Source organism: Plasmopara halstedii, assembly GCF_900000015.1.
Source record: "Plasmopara halstedii genome assembly, contig: Scaffold_444, whole genome shotgun sequence".
Classification (NCBI taxonomy): domain Eukaryota; phylum Oomycota; class Peronosporomycetes; order Peronosporales; family Peronosporaceae; genus Plasmopara; species Plasmopara halstedii.
The window spans coordinates 585,758-600,224 of record NW_020187364.1 but is presented as its reverse complement, the minus strand read 5'-3'; the positions used below and the strand labels follow the sequence as shown (position 1 = coordinate 600,224).

The following is a 14,467-nucleotide window of genomic DNA, read 5'->3' as shown; positions in this document are numbered from 1 at the left end:
TTCAAAGCGGGATCCGCAGGGCAGAAGCCATATTCCACACGAGGGTCAATGACCGACCGTGGATGGGCGCACTTTAGAGCCGCCCTATGTGCAGCTTCAAGCTGCCGCCTCTGTTCCCCGTCGAGGACATTGGTGATTAAACCACGTTCCTCAGTTGACGAGAAGTCAGGGAACGGACATGGGGTCCACAAGGCGCGAGCAGAGCTCGTATCCTGCTGCTTGTGCAGCTCGCTTTTCTCGTCATCCCATGCGGGAAAAGCGGTGTCAGACTCATATGCGACAACATTCTCAACGAGGCCACTCGGCACTGAAAGCGTGCGCGGAGCGCGACGTTTGTGCTCATCGGGCCTAGGATATACATCCCCCGGTACAGCGGACGCACTGTCCGACATGGCACCGCGTGCGGGGGACGGGGGGCGAAGTTGGGCTCTGCCCGTGCTCGCTGTCAGAACCAGCGACACTTGATGGTTTTTGTGTCGTGGTCACAGGGCTCATTGAGCAAGGAAGTTGTTAAACTCCAACAAATTGAGTTGCAGTGTCTAACGGACACGCGAGCCTCGTTGAGGCAACAATAGATTAGAACTGCAAATGTTCTCAATCTTAGTGGGGGAGGGTGTAACGGGGTTACACGAACCCTAATAACAGGTGTGTGTGTCACACGAGATGTGCATTATGGAACCACACACCCAAACAAGAATACGGATCGGGGCTAGGTAGCCAGTAGTTATTCATGTATTAGATTGACTATATATATTTAGTATGTTTAGGAAAATCTAAACTTTTGACATTAGGATAAAAATAAAAATAAAATAAAAATCAGTTTGGAATTTAAATCGAAGAGTCGATAAGCCTTGGGAAGGCAAAAATCACTCTTGAAGCATTGCGATCCGCTAACTCATACTCGGTTCTTGTAAAGATCGAAAGGTCTAAAGTACGCCTCCTTAAGCGTTTTGCTACGACAGCCCCGCTGCAAATAGGCTATCCGAGACAGCGCCAAACCAGCACGTACATTTGTGCCTGAGAGGAGGATTTGATAGAAATGCGGTAAAATCGTAATTGAGATTATCGTTTCTAAACACCTACATGATGGTGAAACTACTGAAACTCCTACAGGTTATATGTATAAAACCTGTACATGCAGAAGTAAAATCAATGAACCTGATGTATAAAACCTTGTGTACACTGAGGTTAAACCCAGGGGAACCTTAATAATTTGAACATGGAGTCATTGATATGCTCTCCACAAAGTGACTGGCTCGCGCAATTCATTTCAGATGGAGAAGACACGTCGGTCTAAACATCAGAGTAGATTCCAGAGTAGGAACAATTATTACTATCTGTCAAAGGAGCGATAAGATATAATTATACTTGCTAAATCTGTATTACATATACAGAAATTTGTTTGACACGCTCTTCTTCGACTTGCACATGAAAAAGTGGTGTCTACAATGAAATTGGTTGCAAAAGCGAGAAGCTGCCCGTTCCTAGGTGAGGTGGCTGGCCTAACACTAGACGAGCGGACGGACTCTCTAATCTATCCACTAAACCACTTAAAGCAGCCTGGGATAGAAACTTCATGGACGTTTCAAACGTAATTTGCTGCAAAGGTGAGCCTTTATAATTTATACCCATTCGGTTAAGTGGCATGTAGTCACCTTGTGCAGTCATATAGTCGGCAAGCAAGCTGAGGTGACGGGGATCAACGCTGATACCATAAACGCCAAAAACGTCCATGATTTGCTTAGAAATGCTTGCGCGAGCAGCCTCGACACCGAACGTCTGCAATACTTTGTATATGTCGTTAGTGACGAGGTTATTGACATCCAAAAGCTCGTCAAACCCCCAAATCTCCTGAAAATTAAGACCCTCGGTCTGAAGGCAGGGCTTCTCCTCCTGCGACTCACCAACGCGCTGATTGATTAGATAACACCGCAAAATACCCGGGCAGTACCGCACCAGCACCTGCTTAGCCACTTTCTCGACAAGCGGTACCATCAGCAGCGCTTTAGATTGCGTCGGAAAACGAAGGTGCAGCTCAACAAAGTTTTGCTTGGAATTGCGTCCGCAAAAGACAAAGGACGGATTTTTGCGCACGCTGTTCGGAACGTCCAGAGACTGCATGTCATCAGCAGATATTGCTTTCGTCTGGGTCTTCGATAAAGACTTCACGGAAATATCATCCAAAACTGAAGAATTGGGGCTCTTCTTGTTGCCTAAAGTCTCATTATCAGAATCGATGTCCGACTCTTCCTCCAATTGTGTATTTCGGATGATTTCATCTTCTTCATCCATCTCACCGTAGCCCTGAACTTCTCCACGGCTACCAAAACGAAGCGTGCCCTGTTCATCGTCATCATCATCATCGTCTTCATTTATGTGCTTGAGAGTAACATCTGAAAAAGTCTTTACGTTGTACTTTTCTGCCGCGGTAGAAACAGTAACACCACTTTTTTTCAATTCTTGAGATATTGAATATAGCAGCTTGCTGACAAAAGTCCGACCGACAGAGTCGAACACCTGGTCCGCACTTAGTCCAAATACGCGCTTTATCTCTTTAAAAGGAAAAAATGTCAGGCGAATATGGTAGTCGCGTACCCATAAAATACCATTTTCGCTGCAGTTAAACTGGTCCTTGACACATATACCGCCAGCATTTCTCAAAAGTTCGAAAAGAACGACCTGATTTAGATGCTGCTCTACCACCTGCGCACGCGACGACTCGACATCGTCGCGAAGAGGAATTGTCATCATAGGAGTGGACATCTGTTGACTAGCAGTCATGATGATTTCACGCAGGCGTGGAATGCCTAGCGTTACATTAGCAGCACCGTGACCCGCAAGATGGAACGTATTGAGCGTCATCTGCGTCGATGGTTCGCCAATACCCTGAGCAGCAAGAATGCCAACGTTTTCCCCAGGTGCACACATACTGCGTAAATAATTCACCCAGACAAGTAGCTGGAAAGCATCCGGACTCACAGTGTGCTTCGACTGCATGACATCCCTGTCAACCCCACCATTTGCAGTATGCTTTCTCTTCCTCGATTTTTTGTCCTTCTTGCTCAACTTCAAATATAGGCGATTAGACGGATTACGAGCGTTATAGCTACGCAATTTATCCTGAATACGCTCCGAAACCAATCCTACATGCTCATTTAGCGGCAGACTCTGCATCACCGGCTCCTCCAGCAGCACTTTAATTATGTCCACTCGACCAGACATGGCTCGAGTGGATTTTGTCGGTCTGCTTGTCTTAAACTTCGCAGTTCGAGGAACGCCGAATACCTTCAGGCCAGTGTCCAAGTACCTGACGTCATATTTTTGCTCACGCCAATCCTCAGTATCCGCACCAACCGCTACGATTTCGGCAACATGATAGCCTAATTCAATATTACCGCGTTTCCACTTTTTTTCACCTTGTTTTAGTCGGCGGACCATCACCTTCACACCAGGCTTCAGCTTTGACGATCTGTTTTCTTTAATCTCACGAATCTCCTTGTGCATACTCAACGGCTTCATAATGTCTAGCTTAGTATCATTGAAAAAGTTTGCATTAATACCGTACTTGTGGGATATGCTGCGGTGATTCATTGCTTGAAAATCAAATTGCGCATCATTTCCTGACAGCATGGCACCTTGCACCGGATCAATGCCGTCTTCACCATACAGAAACTGAATTACGCTACCGTCGCTGTTGCGCACAGTGTGGTCGTAACTGACGTTAAGATCTTCAAGGTGCTTAATTAGACAACGCTGAAGATAACCACTACGACTTGTCTTTACGGCCGTGTCGACAAGGCCCTCACGGCCGGCCATACAATGGTGATAGTACTCCTGGGGACGTAAACCGGTCAGGAATCGATCTGTAACGTAACCACCAGCGCGCGGAGCAGGATCAAACGGCTCAAACGAAGGTAGCGAACGACCACTGCATAGAATAGGGACACGACGGCCTTCGAGGGCCTGCTGACCTAGGCCACACGAGATTTGCGAGTGGTTTACCATGGAGCCCTTGGCACCAGTCAGTACCATAAGCGAAAAATTGTTTTTTGGAAACGCTTTTGACTGACCCGAAGGCAAACATTTCTTAATAATATCACTATTTGATCCGTGCACACAGCCCATCATATGAGCATCCAGAGCTTTCGTGTTGTTGACAGCGCCAGGCCCAGAGAGCAGTGTTTGCATACGATCTCGAATTCTTGAGCGCTCTTCCTCGTTCATACGGCGTTTCTTGCCATTCTTTTCATCAGCTCGTTTTTTCGCGAGAAGCTCAAAGAGACCAGCAAATTCGGCGTAAGCCTCCTCACCCATAGCTTCGGATTCCTTGACAAGCTTGCGACGGCATTTTTCAGCAAGTGGATTCAATGTCAAATCCTCCAGCGCACAGGTATGTCCAGCATATTGCAGGTAGCAAGTAAGCAATCGACCAAGCGCTGATAGAAAATCGGCGGCAATACGGGCGCCATAGACTTCATAACATGCGTGAACCATACCGTACATACTTGCCCCAAACTGACTCTTATCCAGAACACCCTGCAGTAGCTCGCCATCGCGAAAGGTCACAACGTGCTCATTGTTTGCAGAACCGTATAATTCACCTTTAATCTTAGCCTTGCTGTCCAGGTTTAATGGCGGTAAACCCTTCGTAAGTAACTTTAGTACAGAGGTGATCACCTGCTTGCCCGTCCAGAGCTGCTTCGGTTTGAGTATAGCGGGTGGTATGGTCTCGACGTGTGCCTTCTCCGCACCAGCGTCTTCCATACTAGCCCAGGCGTTGTACAGAAGCTGCATATACATATCCTTGGTCAGAAACGTGTCTCGCTGAGTCAACTTCACACCTGAGTCAACGTGATCCTGGATCAGACCACGCAACGGTGAACCATCTGTCGGCACGATATACTGATTATCATTTGCAGCAATGTTGTACGCCTCAGAACGCGCCAGCTCGTTTTGGGGAAAGTGCATGTTCATCTCATCGCCATCAAAATCCGCGTTGAAAGTGTTACAGTTGGCGTAGTGCATGCGAATAGTCTGCATCTTGGGGTTCGTAAGAACACGCGTCGTATGGGCCATGATACTAGGCTTGTGTAAGGTTGGTTGACGATTCATAAGTACAACGTCTCCAGTCATCAAATGGCGCCAAACGCGCTTCACTCGATTCTTGCTAGTGCCCTGGGCACTTGCTGAGCGTGTGAGCAACGTCTTGCTGATAGCCTCACGCTGGTGTGGTGTGCGCTTGCTAAGGTCAATCAAACGGCCATTTTCGCTTTCTACAAAGTTCGCACCAGGATGAACGTCTGGTCCATTTATCACGAGTTGACGCATTTCTTTAACATTCCATGGTGTCACGGGCTGAGGATACGTGAGAGTTTTAGCGAAACGAAGCGGCACACCAATCTGGCTTGTACCAATGTACGGATCAGGCGATATAACAGAACGAGCAGCATAGTTGACGCGCTTGCCCATCATATGCTTGCGAAAAAGTCCTTCCTTTTTTTCAATAATTTGTTTGATACCTTGCGCAACGTCAGTCCCAGGTTTGCCTTTGCTGCTATCCACAAGAAGATTCACGGCATTCTGCAACTCCGTCCACAGTGCAAGCTTACGCGAGAGATTCAGCTGCTGCTCTTTATCGACGTCATCCTCCTCCGATGTTGTTGAGGCATGGCGCGTATAATAATCACCCTGAACAATACTTTCACTATAAGACAAAATTTTCGACAAATGCGTGTTCTGGGCATGCTCGAATTGCTTGTCGCCCATAAAAACAGGCGGCCGGAATCGCGAGGGTGCAACAGGAATGACATTTAGAAAAAATTTGCGCCATCCATATGATTTGCGACCAGAAACACGGCCGTTGGCGATGTCGCGGTCACCATAAAGCAGCTCCATAAGACCATCCTCATTCTGCCACATTAACTGCAGCTGCGATTGCACCTCAAGAGGAGGCAAGAACTTGCTTTGCGACAAAGATTCCTCAATATTCACAAACTCGTCGTCATCGTCCTCCATCTCAGACTCGGAATCATTATCATTCACGTCAACGCTGTCCGTTCTCGATACAAAACCATGAATTGTGTCTAACGCAGAGGTCATCGTGAGATTTTTTGACTGATTACTTTTACGAGAGCGCGCGCTAAGTTCTTTCAGAAAAATTTTAGCCGAAGAATCCTGCCTGATTGTGGGAGAAATGGCACCGCAATTCTCACATTTACCTGTCTTGTTCTTCAAAAATTCAGTAGCAAGCTTCTCGCGAGAAACTTCGGCGGCACGGGGCAATGGGCACAGCAGCTGTACCTTACCATTGTCACTGCGAGATTTAGAGAGAGCCAGGCGCTCGTATTCGTCTAGTATTGCTTGCTGGCGCTGAAAAGTGCGCTGAGGAGGCTCGTCCTCGACACCATTTCGCTGCTCAAGCAGCTCGCCCAGCTGTGCTGCATCATCCTCATAGCCATTATCTATAAGCAAGATCTTGACGCGTACAACACGTGAGCATGCACTGGCCACGCGAAATTTATGGCATGTAAAGCACTTGCGTTTTAGCAAAGTAAGCAACTGGCTAAAGAGCACAGGGTTATAAACAGGCACAGGCAGCTCGATGTGGCCAAGGTGGCCAGGACATTCCTTCTGCGTTTGGTGACAGGTTGGACAGATCATATTAAAGTCTACGGGACCCAAAGCCGGGTCGTAAAGGCCACCCACGACAGGATTGTTTAGCGAGTCAAAGCTCAAGCGGCTGGTAATCTGCTTCACACTCAAGTCGCGAATTTCAGCGTCACTATAGAAGCCAAAAGCAACCTCCGTGACCTCATGGCGGAGAATCGTCTGATCTGTGGCGGAGTCCATAACGGTGATGAGTGCTAAAGAGTGATTGTCTCAATGGGAACAACTGCTGCAATTGTTGGTTGTCAAAGGCCGTAAGAAATTTCGACCAATTATTATTTAACTAGTTAAAAACAAAATAACTAGTTAAGTCTGACTCGAAATTTACGCCTCACACATGCCACAGTCAGCGATAACGACAGGCTGCGTCGGCTTGTCGCCCTCATCAGTATCTAGGCCTTCAATGCGTTTCACGACATCCATTCCTTCCACAACCTTACCAAACACTACATGCTTACCGTCCAAATGCGGCGTGGGCACAGTTGTGATAAAGAATTGCGACCCATTGGTGCCAGGCCCAGCGTTTGCCATGGAAAGCAAGCCTGGTTCCGAATGCTTGAGACGAAAGTTTTCATCCGGAAACTTTTCGCCATAAATGCTTTCGCCGCCCGTGCCGTCACCGCACGTAAAATCACCACCCTGAAGCATGAAGCTCTTAATTACGCGGTGGAAAGTACTGCCTTTGTAATGCAGTGGCTGGCCCGCCGAGCAGTTGCCTTTCTCCCCTGTGCATAATGCACGGAAATTCTCAACGGTTTTGGGGCAAATATCCCTGAATAACTGCATCACCACTTTCCCAGCATCCTCCTCTCCAATTTTGATATCGAAAAACACTTTCGGATTACTTGGGTCCAACGACGGCTCTGCCTCAATAACCGACTTATCCTCATACATGGATACTTTACCAAATAGCCCGCCAAAGACCATTTTTTCTTTCTCACGTGTCTCCTTCATTTTTCTCTTCAAAACATCGATCTCTCGACGCACATCACGGTTAGATGGATCCAATTTGCCAGCAGCCAACAAGTCCTCCTTTGCACGGTCCAGATCGTTGGTATACATACGACCTACACCACGACGAAATAGTGCCTTGACATTGGTGGGATCATTGCTTAGAGCCTTTGTAGCTACAGATACGGCCTCTGCATAGTTTTCCACCTTTAGATACGCCATAGCAGCATTCAAATAACACGTGGTCTGCAAATCTTTCATAATTTTTTTGTCCTCATCAGCAACATCGTACATGTCTTCCATAAACGACGCAGCATCATTGTACGTGGAGGCCGCAATGCCAAACTGCTTCGCCTTAAACTGCTCTGTACCCATGGCTTTAAGCTTTGTGGCCTGATCGACCTTCTCCGCGGTGTCCATTTCCCACATTTCCTTGGCCTTTGGGCTGAAGCCAAGGAGTTCTACATCAAATTTTAAGGTTGCGTTTGCGGGGATCTTGGGCGGGCTGCCATTCGCGCCATAGGCGTATTCAGGTTTGCAAGTTAGCATCGCTTTCTGCAACAAAGTCACATATATAATCACGAAGATAATTTCAATGGTTTGATGCCACGTCATACCTCGCCGACTCTCATCGAGGCAAAAGCCAAGTCCCACGCCTTTATCACATTGCCCTTACCCAAAACAAACTTAAATTCCGAGTCGCGGTCGCGCGAGCTATCAAACTTAGTGCCGTCTAGTAACGTGCCAGTGTAGTGGGCTAAGCAAGCATGATTTCATTAGCTTTCAAGGCCAAACTTATGTCTTGGTCTCAATATAAGTAATATCTACGCACCGCGAATCTCGTCACCAGCGGGTGGACACTCGCCCGAGCCCTCAAAATATGTTTCCTTGAGTACGCCGCCATCTCCTGACAGATCCACAGGCTCTCTCATTGCTGGGTCGCTCATCGTGTGAATTAGTCAGCCAAACGAAAGTGTTGAAACGTGAGAGAGTATCCACCGTGGTACGTTCGCGAAGATCTAGCCTCGAAATCAGTTTTCGCAGGTTCTACTTGTCTAGCCCGAATGTTCTCGAATTTTAATGTTGAAGGAAGTCACGCTTATAAAGTAAAGCGCACATTTTTGTACATGACCTCACAGATCGCTACGAGCTTTCACAACACGATAACAATGCCAACCGCTTCCTCTATGACCACTGTTAAGACGCAAGTCTGCAAAAGTGGGACACAGCAAGCTCGAGTGGTTCGCGAAAGACCTACCGCAACTCTGTCGACCTGGTTATGTATAATGCTAACCCACGTTGATTTCTGTATGATCAGACAAATACACTGTTTTTCGGTGACTCTTCGTAGCGGCATTGTTTACAGTTAGTAACGTCCGACATATATCTTAAGTCAACTGTACTATTAGGCATTGATTGGTGACAAAAAGGCAATATGAAGGCGGAAGAAAAGGAGGCTGAGAACATTCGTGTAGCCGTGCGATGTCGGCCTATGAACGAGCATGAGAATCGTGAGCAGGCAGTCTCGTGCTTTACGTGTGGTTCAAATGGCTCAGCTGTGCTCACAAATATCGAAAACCCCACAGAACAGCATGAATTCGGCTTTGACTTCGTTTATGGTTGCGACTCGAAGCAAGAATTGATTTTTGAAGATATAGGTTTGCCACTATTGGATCGAGCTTTCGGAGGATACAACGGTACAATTTTTGCCTATGGACAGACAGGGAGTGGCAAGTCTTTTAGTATGACAGGTGTGACAGGAGGATTAGAGAATCTGGAAGGTCTGATTCCACGAGTTAATCGTGCCATTTTTGATCGCATTGCCAAAGATTTGGTCAAAAACTCCAACAAGCGCTTTCTTGTAGAATGTTCGTATTTTGAAATTCATAACGAAATCGTTTACGATTTGCTCAATTCTAACGGCAACAATAAGAAGAAGAAAGGTGGCTTGGAAATCAAGGAGCACTCTGTGCTTGGAATATACGTGAAAAATCTTCAGGAGCGAGTTGTAGAAACGCAAGAAGAGATTGTGGAACTCATTGCGCTAGGAGCACAATCAAGAACAGTGGGATACACGCAAATGAATTCCGAAAGCTCTCGGTCGCACTCGATATTTACGATAAAGATTCATCAGAAGGATGCTGAAGATGAGACAAAGAGTGTTTTTGCAAAGATAAATCTTGTGGATCTTGCTGGTTCGGAGCGCGCTGCGTCGACGGGTGCACAAGGTGATCGGCTTCGCGAAGGAGCGAACATTAACAAGTCGCTTAGTGCATTAGGCAACGTCATTAACGCTCTCGTCGAGGCCTCTCGAGCCAGCAAGAAGGTGTTCATTCCATACCGAAACTCGAAGCTGACGCGTGTGCTGCAGGAATCCCTCGGTGGCAATAGTCTCTGCTCGATGCTTGCAACGCTTTCGCCCGCCAGTATTAATTTCGCAGAGACGCTGAGTACGCTTAAGTACGCTAGTCGCGCCAAGAGTATTAAGGTGAATGCCAAGAAAAATGAAGCATCATCGCAGATTTCGCAGCTCAATAACGAAATTGCAGCGCTTAAGCAAAAACTTCAAGAGCAAATGGGAGCTACTCTTGGTCTTGACCCTCAGGAAAAGGATAAAATCGTAGCGATGTATGAGAAGCAGATTCAAGAGATGGACCGTGTAAGGCTTCAAACTTGGGAGGACAAAGCAAAGCTCTCCAAACAGCACGAAGTGGAGCGCAAGAAACGTGCTCGAGAACGTGCTCAGGCTGATCAGTGCATTCGAGATGAACGAACAAAAAAGTGGCGATTGCTTGAAGAAAAGGGTGATCTTGAGCTTATGATGCGTGCCCTTCGCGATGTTGACGACCCCAATTGCGTAGTAGCTGACGCCGGGGCAAGTTTGGTGGTTATGCAATGGCTTGAGACTGCTCAGAAAATGAAAATTATGGAAGATGAAGCCAAAGACTTGCGCACTCTTATTTACATATTTCGAGATTCCCTTCACAAAGACGCCGACTTATGGGCACGACGATGTGGTCTGATTCCAGATACCACAAAAGCTACCAACAACCTCATTTGCGATCATCGGGAAGACACAACAACTGCGTCGGCTGCACACATGATTGCAAGTCAAATGGGCAGCAAGTTGCAGAATGTTAATGATGAATGTGAAAAGTTGCATTTATTGGAGAATCGGCTTGTTAATGATCGCAGTACATTAATCAACACGATGACTATTGAGTTGTTGCGTTTGAAGTCACTTCACGCGCAGATGCAAGCTGAGAAAAGTTCCGTAAAAAACATTTCTGCTGAAAAGATGGTATCATTTGCAGCTCAAGCAGCAAATACTGCAAAGGAAGAAGAACAGCAACTCGAAGAACGTGAGCGTGGTCTTTCTATCACTTTGGCTCTCGTTCGTACTCAACGGTCGGCTCTTGTTCAATCTATCACGCGCGATCGCCAGCGTATATTTGACTTCTCCTCAATCATTCAATATTTTGTTCGCTTTGCGGACCAGCACAGTAAATCATTACAAGTAGTAGCTGCACGCTGGGATGAAGTTAAAATTACACTTTTAGCCTTTTCGAAAATCTGCGAAGAAATAAAGAGTGATAAGATTAAGGACTGTACCGTCCTCGAATGTGTCGGGGATGGCGAAGTTGCGGCGCTGGGTCTGGAATCGTGGTCGCTGCCAGACAGATGTCTTACAGCCTCTTCAAAATCTCAAGACGCCAAATTTGCTCGTCTGAATGGAGTTGAGTGCTGGATTGCAGACACACAAGATGCAACACCCTCGCTTGTGATTGATTTTGAGCTACCTCGTGTTTTTGAGTCGATTTCTGTACGAGGTGGAACAGTTCAATTTGATAGAAGACCTGGCTTTTTCACAAATACACAAAATACGACACAGGGGAGTGAAGTGGCCTCACTACCAGCTTCAACATTTATTTTGGCAAGCATGACTGGTCTTCAGGCGGCACAGGCTCGAGGCCAACTTGAGGAAGTAGCAGGATTAAATGAATTGACGTACAAGCTTTTGGGCTACGTGATGTCTTGGCAGGACTTGCTGAAAACTAATGTGATCCCTTTTAAACTCTTTAACAGACCACCGGTGCGGTTTTTGCACGATGTGATCTCGGCTGTCATGCATAATACAGGTTTCGCATGTAACGCAATTTCAGCGAAACAGCGCGACTACGCACAGCTTTCCACCAAGACTGAACGAGCAGAATATTTGTCATCGATTTTGAACTATGTGCAAGCTTGGTATCAGTGCCAGCCACAAAGCGCTGAGAATGCTACTGGCGTATCAATCGCGGCAACAACGCTTAACATTTTAGCAGGCAAAGAATCTGTAGATACCATAAGATTTTTAGGATACTTTGCATTGGCAGCGATGGATCATGTGATACAAAACATGAAGGCGGGGAACCAAGAGCGAGCCGCGGGCTCAAAAATCGACACGGAAGCTGAGGTGCACAAACATCAATTGGATTCTTTCCAAAACGGTTGGGTCTCTCGTATTCGCGTTGCCATAAGCTTAACAAATAATTCTGATGACTGGCGCATCTTGGGCGAGTATGTTGCAAACACGGACGCCACTGGAGTCGTCTCAATCGCTTTAGCAGTGGACAAGGCTCAGGCTGAAGGGAACAGAGTTGGTCGTTTCCTGCAGCTTACGTGTGTCCAATGGCATCAATACGCAGCGTTGCAGTGTGAGGTATATGGACGGCGAGCACTAGAGAGTAACTTGCTGGCAAAAAGACTCGAGAGAAAGGCATCGAATGCTCGCGCACTAGTCAACCAGCTTCGTCAGACATCTTTGCTAGTGCTACAGGAGGCACAAGCATCGTATGATCAAGCAAAGGTTGCAGAGAGTGAAAAGCATGCGCAGCTTGAAAGCTATGGTGAAGAACTGGCCAAGTTAAGGTTGGCGAGCGCTGTCTGGAAGGACAGAGAACGCGAGATGCAAGAGCAATATGCGTGCCTTAATGCTAAATCAAAGTCTGCAAATCAACGTGCTGATCAAGAAAAAACGCGCGGAGATGCGCTCCAAAGTGAGCTTACGCAGGCTTTTAATCGAGCAGGGGAGTCTAAGCGTCAATTGGATACCTTGCAAGCACATATGACTGAGAGAGAAGATCTGTTACAGACGCTGTTGATTCAAAATGGAGAGCAAAAGCGTGCGCATGAACTCTTGCAACAGACTAAGAAGCAACTTGAGGAGTTAGTGGACAAATTGTGCGCACAATTGTCTGATAAGAAGCACGAACAAGACACAACCCAGCAGAAAGGGCAGTCTTGCGTTGCCGAACTAAATATTGAGCTGATGTCGGTTCGTGTACAGCTCGATGAACAACATCGTGCACTGTCAGCTGCCGAGTTGCGCTATAACGATCAACAAGCTTTTGGACAGCAACAATATGCTCTTTTGCAGCAAACGCGTGCTGCACTCATTCGAAAAGAGGCTGAAGCAGATGCACAGGCAAACATTCGGACAGTGGAGAGCAAAGCTGCTTTCAAAGTCTTGCAGAATGAGAGCGATCTTGTAAAGCAGGAGCTTAAACACGCACTGGATCATTTTGCAGCTTCAGAAGCAGAGCTTATCAGCTGGAAGCGACGAGCCGAAGCAGCAGAAACCCAGCTCCAGGCACAGTGTCATGCAATTGGCGGTGCTGCTACTGACGCCAATGGCAAAAGGTATACGGCTGAATTGGACGCAGCAGGACGAGAATATCAAAGACTTTTATTGGAAGCTCAGACAAATGACCTCCGTCGGTTGGCTGAACTTGAAAAGTTGGAAGCAAAGCTTTGTAGTCTAAAACACGAACTTGCTGAAAGTAATGAGAAGGCACAGAAAGCAGATCATGCCTTGTTTGAGTCCTTGCAAAGGCTGAAGGAATTTGAAGAGACCGAAGAAGACTTGCAGCTTCAGCTTCAGATAGTCACGGATGAGCGGGACTCAGCTCGGCAGAAGGAAGAGCAGCTTTTCGCTGAAACAAATGAAAAGGACCAGGAAATTGAGCGAATTCGCGACGGCTACGGTTAAGTGCAGGCTGTCGCAGTGTGTTTGTAGCTTTCAATTGTAACCTTTGATATTTTTAGTGTGGGTGACAGACCGGATGAATTTGAAGGAGGACGAGCTCAGTGAGCTGCATGACCAGTTAGAAAGATATCAAGGTTTGTTGAAAATGACTGGTGCCGAAAAAGGAGATTTTGATTTTTGCTTAAGTAGAGTCTCAAGTAGATAAGTTTCGAGATGAATTTGCCACGCTATATGCCTCTGCTACTGGTGCGTGTACAAGCTCCGCGTCATTCCCAGATGCATTTTTCTGACTTGCTTGATGTGAAGGTGCCATGGATACTGTAGTATGGAGCGATGCAATGATTGTCAAATTGGCTGAGTGGATTGAGGTTCGCAAAAATCTCACAGACACTTTACCTAAATACGTGATTACACCTCAAGTCCCGGATCCCGAATCCGAACATTGCACTGCAAATCCTGTTAAATTTTTCCAAACTGATACAAACGTCAAAGCTGTTTGCTGTGATGACGAAACCGATTACGAGGACGATTTCGATGAAATTGACGTCAATGATAAAGCAAGTCAAAGGAAATGACGCGTGATAGAATTATCAGATTGGTGACGCATGAGACCGTTTTGCAAATCGAGTTTATTCAAAATCCTTTGTGTCATGACTATATAAAGCTCTCTATCTACCAATGGATGTGTCCAGCAGTAACATGTGGGGCCCTAAATGATCGTACAGCGTAAGTCACCGATTTACATGTATTACCGGGATAAATTTAACAGATAAATTTTCCCTAGATTTCTTTAAATCACAATAAAAAGTTTATATGATTAAA

General features: G+C 46.6%; 4 protein-coding genes across 4 annotated transcripts; 2 read left to right on the top strand and 2 right to left on the bottom strand.

The window, feature by feature from the left end:
- Positions 1 to 1,443: 1,443 nt before the first annotated feature.
- On the bottom strand, positions 1,444 to 6,849 carry PHALS_10083 (dna-directed rna polymerase i subunit rpa1; the record flags this gene model as incomplete). Its single annotated transcript, XM_024725443.1, has 2 exons — positions 1,444 to 2,340; positions 2,410 to 6,849. The coding sequence occupies 2 exons, from the start codon at positions 6,847 to 6,849 to the stop codon at positions 1,444 to 1,446; spliced, it is 5,337 nt and encodes a 1,778-aa protein (XP_024576220.1).
- A 141-nt stretch (positions 6,850 to 6,990) lies between these two features.
- On the bottom strand, positions 6,991 to 8,564 carry PHALS_10082 (peptidyl-prolyl cis-trans isomerase; the record flags this gene model as incomplete). Its single annotated transcript, XM_024725442.1, has 3 exons — positions 6,991 to 8,172; positions 8,235 to 8,374; positions 8,450 to 8,564. The coding sequence occupies 3 exons, from the start codon at positions 8,562 to 8,564 to the stop codon at positions 6,991 to 6,993; spliced, it is 1,437 nt and encodes a 478-aa protein (XP_024576219.1).
- PHALS_15406 (uncharacterized protein) lies at positions 8,564 to 9,053 on the top strand. The gene has a single exon (XM_024725441.2). It carries the CDS (start codon positions 8,682 to 8,684, stop codon positions 8,985 to 8,987), a length of 306 nt encoding a protein of 101 aa, XP_024576218.1. The 5' UTR covers positions 8,564 to 8,681; the 3' UTR covers positions 8,988 to 9,053.
- On the top strand, positions 9,053 to 14,220 carry PHALS_10081 (kinesin-like protein; the record flags this gene model as incomplete). Its single annotated transcript, XM_024725440.1, has 4 exons — positions 9,053 to 13,643; positions 13,705 to 13,779; positions 13,835 to 13,891; positions 13,952 to 14,220. 4 exons carry the CDS (start codon positions 9,053 to 9,055, stop codon positions 14,218 to 14,220), a joined length of 4,992 nt encoding a protein of 1,663 aa, XP_024576217.1.
- Positions 14,221 to 14,467: the final 247 nt, after the last annotated feature.